Genomic DNA, 14,996 nt, shown 5'->3' with positions numbered 1-14,996 from the left:
TTCTGTACTAATCGACCTGGTGACATGAACGAAAAAACTGCAATCGATTTTATAGAAATATTGCAGATATCAAGGAAAAGGGATGAGTGGTACTTTTGACAAAGCATGTCACAGAAATGTGTACAGCGCACTTCTTAGATAATCAGCCCTTAATACAAGTACTGCAAGTGGGAAGTAAACTTGGTGATAAAAGATACTAGCCGACTCATGAGAGTTCTCAGCATTCACCATTCCAAATTTTCTTCGGCGCTTTAAAAGTTACAAATTGCAATCTCGTTTGAACAGTTCCAACAGTGAGGCAACGGGCGAGCTATGCGGGGTGGTTTTGCAAGTTATAAGTTAACCACTGAAAATATGTTTCAAAATAAATACAACTGTTAAAAATTCCCGTCACGTATTTACCACAGTCATTGCCACTTTTCGGTCCTATCAACATATCGTGTCCATGCCTAGACTCGTGTTAGTGGTAGCCGGGTAGTGGGACAACCTACGGCCTCAATGGTTTAAACATTGTAGCCTACATATTGAGTTTGAATGATCAGATGAAGCTTTCCAATGTTTTGTAATCGATCGTTAAGAGGTTCGATCAATCGATCAATGTGCTTTGTACAGTGGATTTGAAAATTGATTATAAATTAGAAATATTTCATTGACCAACAACAAGAAATCAATATAACTGCACAGTGCACATAAAGCAAAGAAGATTTTACAAAAAATCGAGCACTCAGTAAAACCAGAACACAAACATGCGCATCTTATAAACAACTCTATTAGTATGCAGAGTGCAGGCGTTAAATCAATGTAAAAGGATAATTTTTTTGTGGTCTGCTTTCCGACCTGAAGCACCGAAACTACTGTAGAAAGCATTCAGGATACTGAAAGTGAAAAGGATCTCGAAACAACTAAAACCGTGGTTGTTATTTGAAACATTTAACTTGGGTATTGGGTATTGAAACTGGGTATTGAAACACCAAACCGAAAACTGCACCGAAACAGCCACCAAACTCAGACAAGGATTCTTTGTTTGTCATGGAGACCTCAATATACAGGCCATGCCAACATCCGAGGTATAAATTTGGCTGGAGGCCGATCTGTTACGCTTGAAGAGTAAGAATCGACAGCATGTATTGATAACAGACGTTGCCTTTGTTTTTATTTAATGTCATTATTTTTACTCATTAGCGTCAAGCGAAACTAGGGGTCTTGCAGTAATTTGAAATTCAGTGATCACACTTTGGCTATTTGGATTCTTGAAACTCTCATTTCAAAAAGATGAGTACATTCAGCCTAAAGTTCAAAACCAAAATTACATCGGCCTCCAGTCATTATTATGGGTCCGCACGTTGGCAAGGCCTGTGCATATAGACCGCCATGATTCGCACCATTGCAGAGTAAACAGGCTTCAAAATTTAAAGTCACATTGGTTCTTTTGATTCAGATTTTTTTTTTTCGTTGTTTTACGTCGGGTATACGTTTTTTTTTTTAATATGATGGTGTACCGTAAGCACTTTCCTCGCATGTAGCATATATTCTTGAAAACTATTAACATCACAACGTGGATCCCTAAAAGCCCAACATAATGCTGCATTATTTATGAAGTAAAACCAGAGAAAAACAACTAAATTCTAAAATAAAATTACAGATATTTATCAGCGGGACAGTGTTAAGAATTGTATAATGGCCTTTCTCTATTTGTAGAAAACGCTCCAAAATTAATAATTTACGTCCTAAATTAGCGTTTAAAGAAGAAATGATTGCTGGGAAATACAAGGCCATGACAGCACCAGCAAGGTCACAGGACCCTGCATCGAGTCCCGGCATGGCCACTTGCAAACAGTGCAATTGGTGTGAATATAAGTATGCAAACAAGCTACTAGACCTAGATGGAGGCCATAATATGTTGTATGTTACAACCTGTTATCTTATTCAAATAGTATATTTTTATTTAAATATTTTTAAAATTGGTCAAATTTCTTAGTTTTTTTTTAGGTTATAATTTCCATGCATTGGCAAAAAAACATTCGAGTGAGGTTATACAAAACAAACTCCAGGACAAATACAGCCAAATATTAGTATTTATTATAGTAAGTGAGATACCATAATATTTAAAAGCAATTATTTTCAGTAGTACCAAATAGTCGCTATCCAAAAGTAATTCACACATGTAGGCTACTACGTAGGCTACATTTCGGTTTGGGTACTGCGCTATTATGCCATGGACATGGCTATTTAACGCTTACTCTAGCCAGGAATTGTTGTGATCAAAAGTGTACCTTGGTGCAATTTTACCCAAGAAAGCACAAGAAAAAAGTAAAATTTCAGAGAATTATTAAAATTAATTGTTTGAAATGGATGAGAATTGTTATTTCCCAAACTGCCGCTGCGAGATCTTTTCGGATAAAATTTTCTGCAGTTTAACATTGCATCAATCAGGCATGACATTGAGAAAACGTTAAAACTCAAAAGTTTCACAACCGTTGCACTCTACCACACCAGCGTGAACAAACAAATCCAAGAAGAGGCTGCAATTCCAACAATTATGAGTAAGAATTTAATCAAGCAGTTACATTGAATCCGTGGCCAAACATCAGTCATTTCTTTGTTTCATAACCCTCTGGTGAGTCACTGGCACCAGCATTATGTAGCTATGCACAGTTTCAAGCGGTTATGTAAATATAATGTTATTTAATGTGAAATAAACAACAAAACAACTTTTTGTCAAACTGGCAATGAGATAGGACAAGCACAGTCAGTGGCGAGAGATTGTAAGCCATAAGCAAAATACCGTATCCAACAGAAATCGAGTATCTTCTACAAATGCTGACATTTCAAATATTAAAAAAACAAGAACTTTCTACAGATAATTTAATAAATATCAAGATTTCTAAACAGTTTACAACTCAACTTCCTTCCCTGGCAGCAAATTAGTCGTTTTTTACATTGATTTAACGTCTGCAGACTTTGAATCAATGTAAAAAGCGACTGATTTACTGTCTGCAAACTCGTCAGTGAAAACGAAATTATATTATTTTAGGTGCTCAAATTGACAAGTGAAAATGACCGTGATTAGTGAGGCTTTGCAGAGCCCCTACGCTCAATTCAGAAATACATTAAAACTGTTTATTTGCCCAACACAATGTAATATTAGCTTGCTCACAATTTATACGAAAGACAGACAAGCACTTCTATACAAAAAAGGATTTCAAACAACGAATGTTTTAAAGTGTAAATGCTGTACAAAGACCTGCTTGACTTAAAGCAAACATTGAGTCAACTTTGTAGAAATTCTACAATTGAACTGGCAAATAAAAACGGGAAATTGGTTTGTACAATCTTCTTGTTCCTTTGACAGATGATGCTAACTTCATTAGGTCGAAATTTTTGTAGCAGTCGCAGTACCACTCTGATGGCTTTGTCACTTTGCACTGAGTAATGCTTAAAATTGCATTCAAACGTGTGGATAATGTGATTTAGCGAAAATCAGCAAATCGTCATTATTCCCACTTGTTCGCATCACATAACATCGCATCAATGTCACAACGCAGTATTATTATCTAACAATGTGAAAATAAGGGGAGCTAAAACAACAAGGATATTATGGCGTTGTCAAAAGAAATGGGACCTTTGTGTCCCAGTAATAATGTAGCAAAGAATTTATGGTTTAAAAGATACCGGGGGCGTATCAAGAGCTGGCCAACAGGTAGAAGTTAATGTAATGGAAATAGAATCCGGCTGACCCAGACGGGTCTGCTGCTATTCGGTGAGTCCGATTCGGTGAGTCTGATTCGGTGAGTTTCTAACCTCTAACCCCTAACCCTAACCCCAAACCCCTAACCCCTAACCCTAAAACGGCAATGATAATTAGGCTACGGTACCCGATAATTTAAAAAAAAAATTGAAAAAATCTCCCGTTAAGGGATCGGACTCACTGAATCGGACTCACCGAAACGGGCCATTCCGGACCCAGACAGCAAAATCTGTCACTTTTACATTGATTCAACGTCTGCAGACGTTTATGAGGGATTTTGATGTCTGGAAAAGTGCTTAACAAATGAAACCCCAACCTTTTCTTTATAAGACCGTAGATGTTTGCTAACGTTACCGTGTCGTCTATACCGTTACCGCATATGCAAGTGTTTATTCAAATAGAAATTCAATATAATCTGAGTTTTACTTCGACAGCAAGACAGGAATGTGGCTAAACCACACCTCACAGTGACCTGGTCAGCTTAGCCTAGTCTCATTAGAAAGAGACTATTGTACAGAAATAGACTTCCACGTGTGATTAATTGGCTACAGAGCACGACGCCTGCGCGCAGCGACGGGTTCAGAAGCGGCTCAGCAAGCGTTCGTGAAAGATATTGTTCAAATAAGTATCCATTCCAACAATGACAGAATTATTGCGAACGTTTGTTTTTAAACAATGATCGATTCAATCTACAAAATAGATTACAAATATATTTATTTACCCCAGAACGACAAAAAATGAACCAAAAAAATGAGTGGCCACACCAGAAAATAGTTTAATTTCCTTTACACAACCAAAACTTTCGCTTCCAAGTAGAAGCCAACAAAGATGTCTAAATGTCAATGGGGTGATTTAAAATTACAAAACACATTAACATTAAGAGGCAATTTGTTGGTTGCATAACAGGAACTATTATGGGCTTATGCAACATAGAAACAATTTGAAGTGGTCTCATACTCAGTTTCTGAGCTTCGGGGAATGAGAAGATAAGGTTCTCATCATATTGAGACTTCGGCACTAAGGAGAGTAGGGTGGTCAGTTCCTTTCTCTCGGCCGCCTTTCCCTGCAGCAATTACGTGCACCCAATTTATTACACCCTAGGTAGAGATGAGTGGCGTTTTCAACAACCAGAAGCCAGGTTTGCATTATTGGAAAGCGAACGCCTTATCCTCTATGCCACCCCACAGCCACTAACACGTTCTTCATATATCTTGAAACAGGGTTTCCGATACAGTTATCACAAAATAGAAAATTACGACCATAAATGTCACTTCATGCTACAGGTAAAATATTATGGGGGAAATGAAACAGGAATGGAAACAGTAATCCCTAAAACTTCTGCTCCGGTGGTAAAATGGCTACACAATGTTTATCTCAGCATATTCCTAGCAGATGATCGGGCGTGGAATTGTCACTGCTCGCTCCCAACCAGAGCCATCACTAACCAACTATAAAGTATGGGGTTGTCTAGTCATGGTATCCCCAGACAGCAAAATCCGTCATTTTTACATTGATTTAACGTCTGCATACGTCAAATCAATGTAAATTGACGGATTTTGGTGTCTGGGTCATTATTAGAAACATTGAAACAACCAGAGCTTGTACATTAAACAAAACTGCGGCTCCACCAACAATCAACTGAAGGGGACAAGACTTAAACCGGTGAGAACAAATCTTTTTCTCAAACTCACCTTTTTCTTTAAAACGTCGCACTTCCTGTGGATGCAGATCTGCTTCCCTTTCGTTCTATTGATGCAATTCTGGCAGGTCCCGCAATTCTCCTTGCGTTGGCACGGCGGGCAGTGACCACAAGCTTTTCTTTTCTTGCGGGAGCTCTAAACAAATTCAAAAATTATACGCTAACTTTCACTATTTTGCAATTGCCGTGTTCAATCACCTTAATGTTAGCAAGCGCAATTGTTTCACGAAAGAACTGTTGTTACTAAACATAACTGCGTAGAACAATACAAAAGGGGACAATACAAACCAAATACCTGGGCTTCCCTCGCCTCTCCGTCGCTTGAATTTCTTGCACATCCAGTTGAGGAAACCCCCGCTACCTTCCTCTCTAAAACACCAGAAGGGCGGAAAATAAGTATAAAATAAGTAAAGTGATTGGTACAACGGTTCAAGGAGCACTAAAGTTACAAATAACATTTTTCTAACATAAGCTCATACATGGTGGTTGAGCACTTGAGCAGTGAGAAAAAAAGAATTCAAACTTCAAGTCTTTGCAAAATGAGAACATTGCAATACTATGAGCAATGTCGTTGGCTGCAATAATGTCGGCTGCATAGCACGAGCCGAGTGGTGAGATCGCTGGAACGGCAATTGAAAGGGCGCTGGTTCGACACCGCTCAAGAGCATGCATCTGTGTCTTCGGCAGGACACTTAAAGACATGACTGAAGGTGGACACGAAGATTGGCTTTCTTTCACTTCATCTTTATTTGCTTCTATCTCAGCCTCCATTTAAATGTAATATGTTATAGTTGGACGTTTTCTGCTGCAGTCGACAACTAACTTGGCATCAATTTCGTATTCGATGATAAGTTTTCTCTAACCACCAGATGGTGCTGTTCGTGGCTTCTCATCTCCGCTTATTTCACCAAACACGTCAAAACATTTTATTTTTACACACTGTCACCATTCCACTCACCAGATGGTAGCAAAGAAGACGAATAAGGGCTCCTTAACCCCCCATTGTCTGGCGCCCCACCGTAACCAGGCATCGTTGGGTTGGATCCCTTTCCAGTGAAACCAGGGAACCTTGGACATAAGAAGAAGTTAGCAATGACTAAGTTTTGCTGGTTTTTCTGTCTCTAAACTAACTAATAAAATTCATTCATGTTCAATGAAATTCAGAAATAACATAACTTCAACATATGGCCTGTGCTAACGGTCTCAGCCCTTGCTAAGATCAATAACTTGTCATGAATAAAGAAACAGAAACCAAAAAATAAAATTAAACATTCTTCACTGAAAAAGGGATTGCAGCAAAGCAAAAGTGAGATTCAATCGGCATTGTTAGTTAGCAGTGATGAAGATTGGGAAATGCTGGAACTTGTTTACAAATGTATGTGGTTTAGCGGTTAAACCATAAGCAGCATTACAACAACCAAACATGCAGCAATTACTTTCAGCGTACAATCAAAATAATAAGAAAATGGTCAATTTTTTAATCTAGCATTGGTTGTACATCTGCAATGTCTTTATCGGTGTAAGCCCGCGACGTGTAATCGCATAGTCCAGTCTAATAAAGCGCGCTGTGGAATATCATGTGGCTATTTGACTGTGCGCAAATTTCACACCAATGCTGTCACTACGTGCTGAGACGGTGTAACAAGCGAAAGCCTCCACATTCTACAAGTTTGTGGTAGTGCTTAGAGATAAAAGCATAATTTATCTGAGGATAGGTCACAAGTGATGTTCTAAAACTGTTCAATCGAATCATCATGACGTCATCAGCTAAAAAAAAGATCAAAGCAAAAGATGAATATAACAAGTAAACAAAACCAGTCAGGTTGCGAAACTTGTATAATTTGTTGATAAAGCTTTCGCCACCGTAAAGGCGACTTCTTCAGTATCGCATTCAAACAAAATACCTGGACATGGAGTGAGGTCCTCCTGGAAACAGGAATCTTTCGTTCCTTGATTGATCGGGATGGGTAGAAATGGGAAGAGCACTTGGGTAAACAGGGTAAGAAGATGGTGGAGTAAATACTGGATGCAGGGAAGACGAAGGGATATCAGGTTGGCGATAACTGAGCACACTGGATGCAGGTTGATGAGGAAGTGCATGTGGGTGAGGAGGGGGTTGATGAGACGTGAGTGAAGACCCCACTATAGGAGAAGCATTAATGCTGTTGACTTGCGAAAAATAGGAAGATGTTGCAGTAGTGGGAGACGACCAGGAAAACATGGTCTCCACTCCATAATGGATTGTGCCACTCGCTTGACTGGACACACTCTGCTGGGGTGGTTGTGGAGGAGGAGGCAACCCCGGGGGAGACGAAAAACTTGTGGGAGGCAAAGACTGCATCGATTCTTTCATATCCCCGCTAACACTGAGACTGGCATCCTTCATAACTGCTGCATTGTTATCAAAGTTCATAAGTTGATATCTTGAGAACAGTTAACACATTAACCATGCTTTTTCATTTCGTTGCGTATATCGACATACTCCTATAAACAATAATACGATCCAGATGTAATTGTCTTTGTCAGGTTAGACTCACAATATCCATTCGCATGACTGCCACTATTTCACTATTTTACATTACACAAACAAAATAACTTAAAAGCATAGAATTCACCTGAAAACAATGTTTGATGAGTGACTTTGCATAAGGTCATTGATAGAAGTAACTGTTACTTTCATAACATATAAGTGCTACCGATACCGATACAAGTGCTATGATGATGGTGTGACTGGTGTGAGTGAGATTGGGGCTTGTTTTACGAGAGTGAACCTAAATTGTTAAGGTGACAAATTATAAAAATAATAAACGTTTGATTTCCGCTTCAGATTAAGCTAACTGCCAAGTTAGCTCTCAAACTTTTACTTCAACTTTTTTTTAATGAATACGCTAAACTGCGTCTAATCCTGACTTCTTCGATGCATTCTTAAACAAAATGCATCGAAGCAACTGTAAATATTTCACTAAAATGAAGTAAATTATCATATAAAGCTGGGTGCCGCTTTGTGCATCTTGAGGTTGCTTGATGACTCAACAAATAAAAGCTTGCGCATTCAACATTATACTTTGTGGTGGAAAGATAAGTTCCCATCTCCTCATTAAGCGGTTGCACCTAGCAATGCAATCTGTGGGTTTGACACAACACATCACAACCATGGAAAGGATTTTTCAGCTTAGCCATCATACTTATCATAGGAAGTCATCCTGTATCAAATCTCTCATAACGAGTTGACAAAATAGTTTGGTCAAAATATTAAGTCATGATGGAATGTGGTTCAATTCTGGCTAGTCAAGTTCACTGACAATGTTGTATTACGGTAGCTAACATCAATTCTACGTAAACATATCAGCTTCACTGTCAAATTCTTCACTAAACTAAACAGAAACAGCGATGGTTTAATTCCTTCACCACAATTTCCTTTCCATTGTTATCAAAATATTGAAGATAACATTTCTCATAACAACCGGAGCTAGTAAAATTTACACTTTTTGCATTGATTCAACGTTTGCGAATGCTGAAGCAACGTAAAAAGGACAGATTCTCTATCTGGGATAGTAAGCACATGAATCGATGAATTGTCAATTGCCAAAACAATAACCAGAGTTAGTTTATGTTCTGCTGTAGTAAAACTAATTAAAATCACTTACAGTGCCTGTCATAATATTATTAAAAGCTTCTGACATGTGATTTTGAGCTTATGTTTGCTCAATGAAACTTCCATACAACATGACTCTTTATTTACCTGCTAAACAAAGCACATCAACTTAACAAAATCACATCTTCAATTCGTAACTATGCTATCGATCAAAGCTCTCCAAGTCACGCGTAAGGCGACACACTGGGCGAGCAATCATCCTGTTTATTTGTAAGAATATATCCGCCTCAAGGATCTGTGCAGCCACAAAGAACTTAATTCATTGTGACGGAGGCGACTTGTTGCAGAAAACCAAAACAAAAGTTGATCATGAGTGAAACATTATGGAGACTGCTTCCCTGGTTTTGCTCACTGGTGATGGGTTGGAAAAACAAAGTCACGCTAAACATAAACCGCACAGAACAATATTGCAACGAAAGCTCAATCAAATGTTTAAGAGAGGCACAAATGTAGATCAGTGGGCACCAGAATAGTTCTGCAACTTTCGTGGCAGCCAGATTGATCATCCAATCTCCAAATTGAAATCCTGTCTCACGTTGCTTTCTTTACAATAATCAAATTCTACTATCAACTAAGAAACATGAACACTATAATGAAGTAGCTCCTTAGCTATTTTCGTTCGTTTTCTTTGGTATCAAATGACAGGCCGCTTTGTGTACTTAAGACAGTTTCATTTTTATTATGAATGCAGCCAGCAGTTGTGATGCAAATCCAACGCTATCTAACGTTTGATAAACCGATCAGCGCGCAATCTGACTTTCCAAACTGATGTCAAGACAAGCTGCAATACATTCTCAAAAAGGCGGCTATCAAATTCACAACGCTGGGGTTTGCAGAATGAAATCGGTGGATAGGCGTTTCATTTCAAATTAACCTTTACAAGTTGCTAATTAACCAAGTGATGTGCTGCATTTGCTTACAGAAAACATGTTGCATTTGCTCAATCGCAACATGTTTATAAACTTTCAGGTTTCTTTTTTTTTTAAATATTAAACAAATATTTAAAGTTATATACTATAAAAACATAATAAAAATTGTAACAAAAAAATATTGTGAAAATTAACACCAGTTGCTTTCTTGGATTGCAGCAGTTTAAAAGTTACTAAGCGAACAACAAGTTCCCAGTGTGGCAAGTTTAAAAAAACATTGCAACTATCAACTTGCTCAACTTGTGGAATTCAATCAATTTATTGCGCCCTTGCATAACTTTTTACCTCAACATCCCACATAGCAAATCAATCTGTTTTTACATTCATTCAACGTCTGCAAACGTTGAGTCAATGCAAAAAACGGTTGTTTTGTTGTCTGGGGAAGGACAATCACAAATTCAAAGACAAGCTTCAATGCAGGTCATCACATCGTTCTTTACACGTTCAATAAAACCAGCATCTGATTGTGATGAAAGGTCTCACGTGGCTTGGGGGGACATAATGGGATTTTCGTTTTCTGCTCAACTGACAACACGTTACGTCACCATGCTAGAGAGTCCCGATCGCGACGATTTTATCAAACCACAAAAAGGTCTTACATGTCCAGACTGCAAAATCCGTCATTTTTTGCATTGTTTCCACGTATGCAGACGTTGAATCAATGTAAAAATGACAGCTTTTGCTGTCTGGCTGGTTACAGGTGAGCGAGCACGCTGAAGAAGTCAACATGAAGTTTCGATGATGTGACTTTTGTTAGATGTGGTTGGATAACAAGCAAGGACGAAACAACAACGCGTCATAACGAGAGTAAACAAGTTTTCACACAACTTTGAGACAAAAATATAAATCTTCACTTTCAACAATAACCTTTCCAGCTAACCACTGAGAAAGTTTTTATTCTCATTGTGACGTGACCATTAGTCGGCTACGTTGGTGACGTAATCTTTAAAAGAACCAAGCACGAATATGACGTCAAAGGAACACACTTTCTCTTTTTCCGTCAAAGAAACGACAGGAAAAAATGATAAATTAAGTTTTTCTTGTAAAGTTCCATTAGTTATATTAAAAATGCACTTTTTGGCTTGATTGTGCTTTTATTGTTCAGGGTATAAATATCTTTGCGCCATTTAATTCAACAAATACTCGGTAATAATCGAGCCACATTCTCCATCAATGGCTAATTAGCAGAGTATATAGACTCAAGTGACACCAGCCCGTCTATAGCTTGACTGACTAACCAACTCACCATGCTAAAGCACAGCACTATGACGCAAATGTACGTTATAAGCGATTACGTGTACTAGCGGAAATGATTTCCAAAAATTTTTCGATTTGTTGCTTAAGAATTGATTAAATTAGAAGTTTTTAAACAAAAAACTAATGAATAAGAAAACGCAAAAATAAATGGCTGAACCACTTGACGAAAATAATCACAAGGTGTTTTCACAAGCTATATAAGTTTCTATAAACGCTTACAAATACAAGAAACAGTTATGAAAGTATTGAACTATTTACAAAGTAGCTTGCAGAAAAGTCAAAACAGACACGATCAATACTTTGCAAGTTCTCACTTGCAGAGCGACATATCACCGAAGCATGATGAACGCCTCAAATGTTGTTGCAAAATTAAAATTTCAAATAAATTTATTTGCTAATGATCCCAGCTAGCAGATCAGTACTTTTTACATTGATTCAACGTCTTCCCAAAGCAACATTAGATACGAACATAAATTATTTGTGACAAACATCTCTCCAATCAACTTCTATAGAAACCATTCAAAATTAGGAAGCTATTGTCTCAGCTTTGTCATTGGTTTATGGGGTCACATCACGAATACGGGAAGCAAAAAATAATTATGAAGAATTGTTAATAAAAATTAAAGATAAAATAACACAAACATCACCTGAAGCATTGCCCATCCAAGTCACATTTTAATCAGCTATCACAAGAACCTTTGTTACGTCAGACGTGATGCGGTGGTGACGTAGTGGAGGGTTTCTTTGCGCGAAGTTATGGGCTGAGCATGAAACCATGTGACAACATATCTGTGCCACCCCAGTATCGGACCACTATCAACCACGGAGCAGGTGCGGTTGGAGAGGTAACAAATTGTTGACACAAAACATTGAACAAAATATAATGAAAAATAAAAACATAACATCTTAGGGGTATGTCGCTCAGGGCGGCGCACTCTCTCTCTGTAGATATCATGACTGATACAGCCCTTGATGTACAATGATGTTCCAGTTTGATCGATCTCGTGCGTCTTGTCAAGTTTTAGTAGGGTTTTTAGTTTAGGTGGCGCACTACCAGCAAACAAAATCATATTTTAGGTTGAAAAACCAAAAAACAATTTTTAGGTCACCGCTTGCAATTAATTGGCATGACGAGGTACATCGTAATCACTTGTGAATCAAAGTAAAAACTTTAATTATTTTTGACTCTGCAATCGATGAATGCCATCAACGACAAATCAAGACTCGCAATGACAGTTGAAAAATAAATTTTAATTTAGCGACACCTAATGGATGGACTAGCCAGTGCTTTTCGTTCCATATGGAGCCTCACCAACGTCATGAATCGTTGCGGCTTAGAACGGCTAGGCAGTGGTGGAGCAAAAATAAGTCAAGCTGATTGAGCAATTAATCAAACCTAGCGAGCCCATAAAAGTCCACTTTCGAGTGGATTGGCTTGTTCGATATTCGCTGCACTTAATTATGCCATTTAATGGTCCGCTGAGGATTCAATTAATCTTTAAAAATAACATGATGATGTTAATGTCACTTTTCCGTTTAAAAATATTGGATTTATGTAAGAAACGGAGCAATAAGTTCTTTTTCTAAACAACTTTTTCAACAAACTCTGTCAAACACAAACAATAACAATGGCGGCACCACAAACCGGTTGTTGAATGTTTTAAAATTAAGCTTTGCAAAAGTAGCAAAAAGAAAGTTTTTTTTTTCTCCGGAACAAAATTGTTCATCAGCTTCCACAAACCGCCAGTACATCATGAAGGCACGTGAGGTTACGTGTTTCCGCCAAAAAAATAGAGCCTAGAAGTACTGAAGAGACGTTGATTCAACAATTCAAAATGGTTGTGGCGGTCATCTAGTCAATAAATATGTCCTTTTACATTAATTTAACGTCTTCAAATAGTAAATTAATGTAAAAAGTGTTGATTTTCTCGTTTAGTGGTTTCCTGCTGCTAGCTGGCAACCCTGCTGGTCACACAACACAATCGTGTAAAGAGCAACCAGTAGGAAGGTAAAGTGGTGACTGGAACTGGTAGGAGGGGTTCGAGTCCACGCTACTTCAAACCCCATAGATAAGCAGCACCAGTCATCTTCGCCAACCACATATAAAAGCCTCACACGGTTTTGCTGGCCATCTTTGAAATCGAAGGGCAACACTTTATCATGCAAGCACACCAAGGAAGAACACTTGTTTCCGAAGAATGATGATAATTCTCGAATGAGAGAAATATTTCTTCTTGCAGTGATGGCAAGAGCAGCTTGAGAAAAATATGAAGCAAAGCATGTTATGGAAAGAAGGTGATGGTTTGTTGAAGTTCACGCCGCAAGATTAAGGAGGTTTCTTAAGAGGGCTCAGCAAAAATAATCCATTTTCTCATCGGATTGTCAAAACCAATCGGAATACAGGATTGGGCAAAAAAAATACTTTTAAAATATTTTTAAAAAAATGTTGTTTGTTTTAACGCAATATTCATCTTGTTCAGAAGAAGGCCCCAGAAGCTCAAGGCCCCAAAACTTAGTTGTATTTATTTTTAATTAGGCTTTCATCTTTGCGCTTTAGCAGGTACAGTCCAAGGCAAGAGATGAAGGGTTAACCCAGTAACATTTTGCTTCAGACCAGGCTTGCTTGCCACTGCTTTAGCATGCATCACCTCAAGAAAGTATACAACATCTGATGGCTGCAATCTCAATCAATTCTTGACTTCCGATGCCCCTCGCAAAAGTTGGCTTTGGTATCCTGTCGAGATTTCAAAGCAAGGGAAGTGATGTTGATTCGCTTCTATGCCTTCAAAGGCAGCTCTTAACCACAACAGTTTTGTGCTTTCATAAGAGTTGGCCGGATCTTCAAGCTTCACCGACCATTTCATCTGGCAACCATCTGACGTCAAATCGGCTTTTGGCGCTTTTCCACAAATCCAAACCCTTTCCACTTCGTCAAAGGATCACTGATATTTGTGGGCCGAACACATGAGCAACAAAAAGAGACTTATTTTGTTACGATCGAAAGACTTCGATCGAACAAAGATAGAAGACGCCATAGTCGAGTTTCACCCTTGTTTGAAATTATCAGTGGTGTATATCCACGTGTCTTGAGCGGGAATCGAACTTCCAACCTAATGGAAATTATGGACGTCCTTGATTTGAGTGGGTGTTTCATTTTCATTGGATCGTGGCCTCAATAACTTCAACAAATCCTCACATCTTGATAATACTTATTTTGTTTCATGGAAGACTTTCAAGCACCACACTTGAGCGGAGACGACTTCTCGTTTCTTCTAGCAAGCTTGTGCTTGACAACGACAAGCACGGTTGTTATATGTGTAGCCGGTATGGTGAGTTCAGTTCAGCAATGGGGCCTTTGTCCAACTCAGTGATGTCAGTTATTGGATGGCAACACTGCTGCTCAAAATAAAAAAGATCTAACCTGTATCAAAAATCGAAGAATGCTATTTTGTTTTAAATCTCAACTTCGTTTCAAACGAATTAACCAGAGTTGTGGAGTCGGTGAGATTTTGGAGTGTTTGAAGTCGTAAAAATAAAGGTAGACTCCGACTCAGGCTAAATACAAAACGATGAACAATAAAACTTTTGTTTTCATTTTCTCGTTTTAACAATCAAACACTTTACTAGAAAACAGAAGTGTTTGTTTTTATTAGTTTTTGTAAAAGTCATTCAATTTCAATTTCTAAAAAAATTGTGAAGTCATTTCAA

The 14,996-nt window shown here is 38.2% G+C and overlaps 1 protein-coding gene across 1 annotated transcript in view; it reads right to left on the bottom strand.

Moving 5' to 3' along the window:
* LOC145768684 (uncharacterized) overlaps nucleotides 1–7,484 on the bottom strand; it is a 41,304-nt gene extending 33,820 nt beyond the window's left edge. Inside the window, exons 1-4 of the mRNA XM_082580248.1 lie at nucleotides 7,352–7,484; nucleotides 6,406–6,515; nucleotides 5,743–5,816; nucleotides 5,440–5,583 (exon numbers count right to left, since the gene is read on the bottom strand). Coding sequence (XP_082436374.1) covers nucleotides 5,440–5,583; nucleotides 5,743–5,816; nucleotides 6,406–6,515; nucleotides 7,352–7,359 — 336 coding nt within the window. The 5' untranslated portion in view covers nucleotides 7,360–7,484. The remainder of the gene's footprint in view (nucleotides 1–5,439; nucleotides 5,584–5,742; nucleotides 5,817–6,405; nucleotides 6,516–7,351) is intronic.
* Between the last annotated feature and the right edge of the window lie 7,512 nt (nucleotides 7,485–14,996).

The sequence above is a fragment of the Aplidium turbinatum genome, chromosome 4, assembly GCF_918807975.1.
Source record: "Aplidium turbinatum chromosome 4, kaAplTurb1.1, whole genome shotgun sequence".
Taxonomy (NCBI): Eukaryota; Metazoa; Chordata; class Ascidiacea; order Aplousobranchia; family Polyclinidae; genus Aplidium; species Aplidium turbinatum.
The sequence above is the reverse complement of the archived record's forward strand: the minus strand, read 5'-3'. Positions and strand labels throughout refer to the sequence as shown.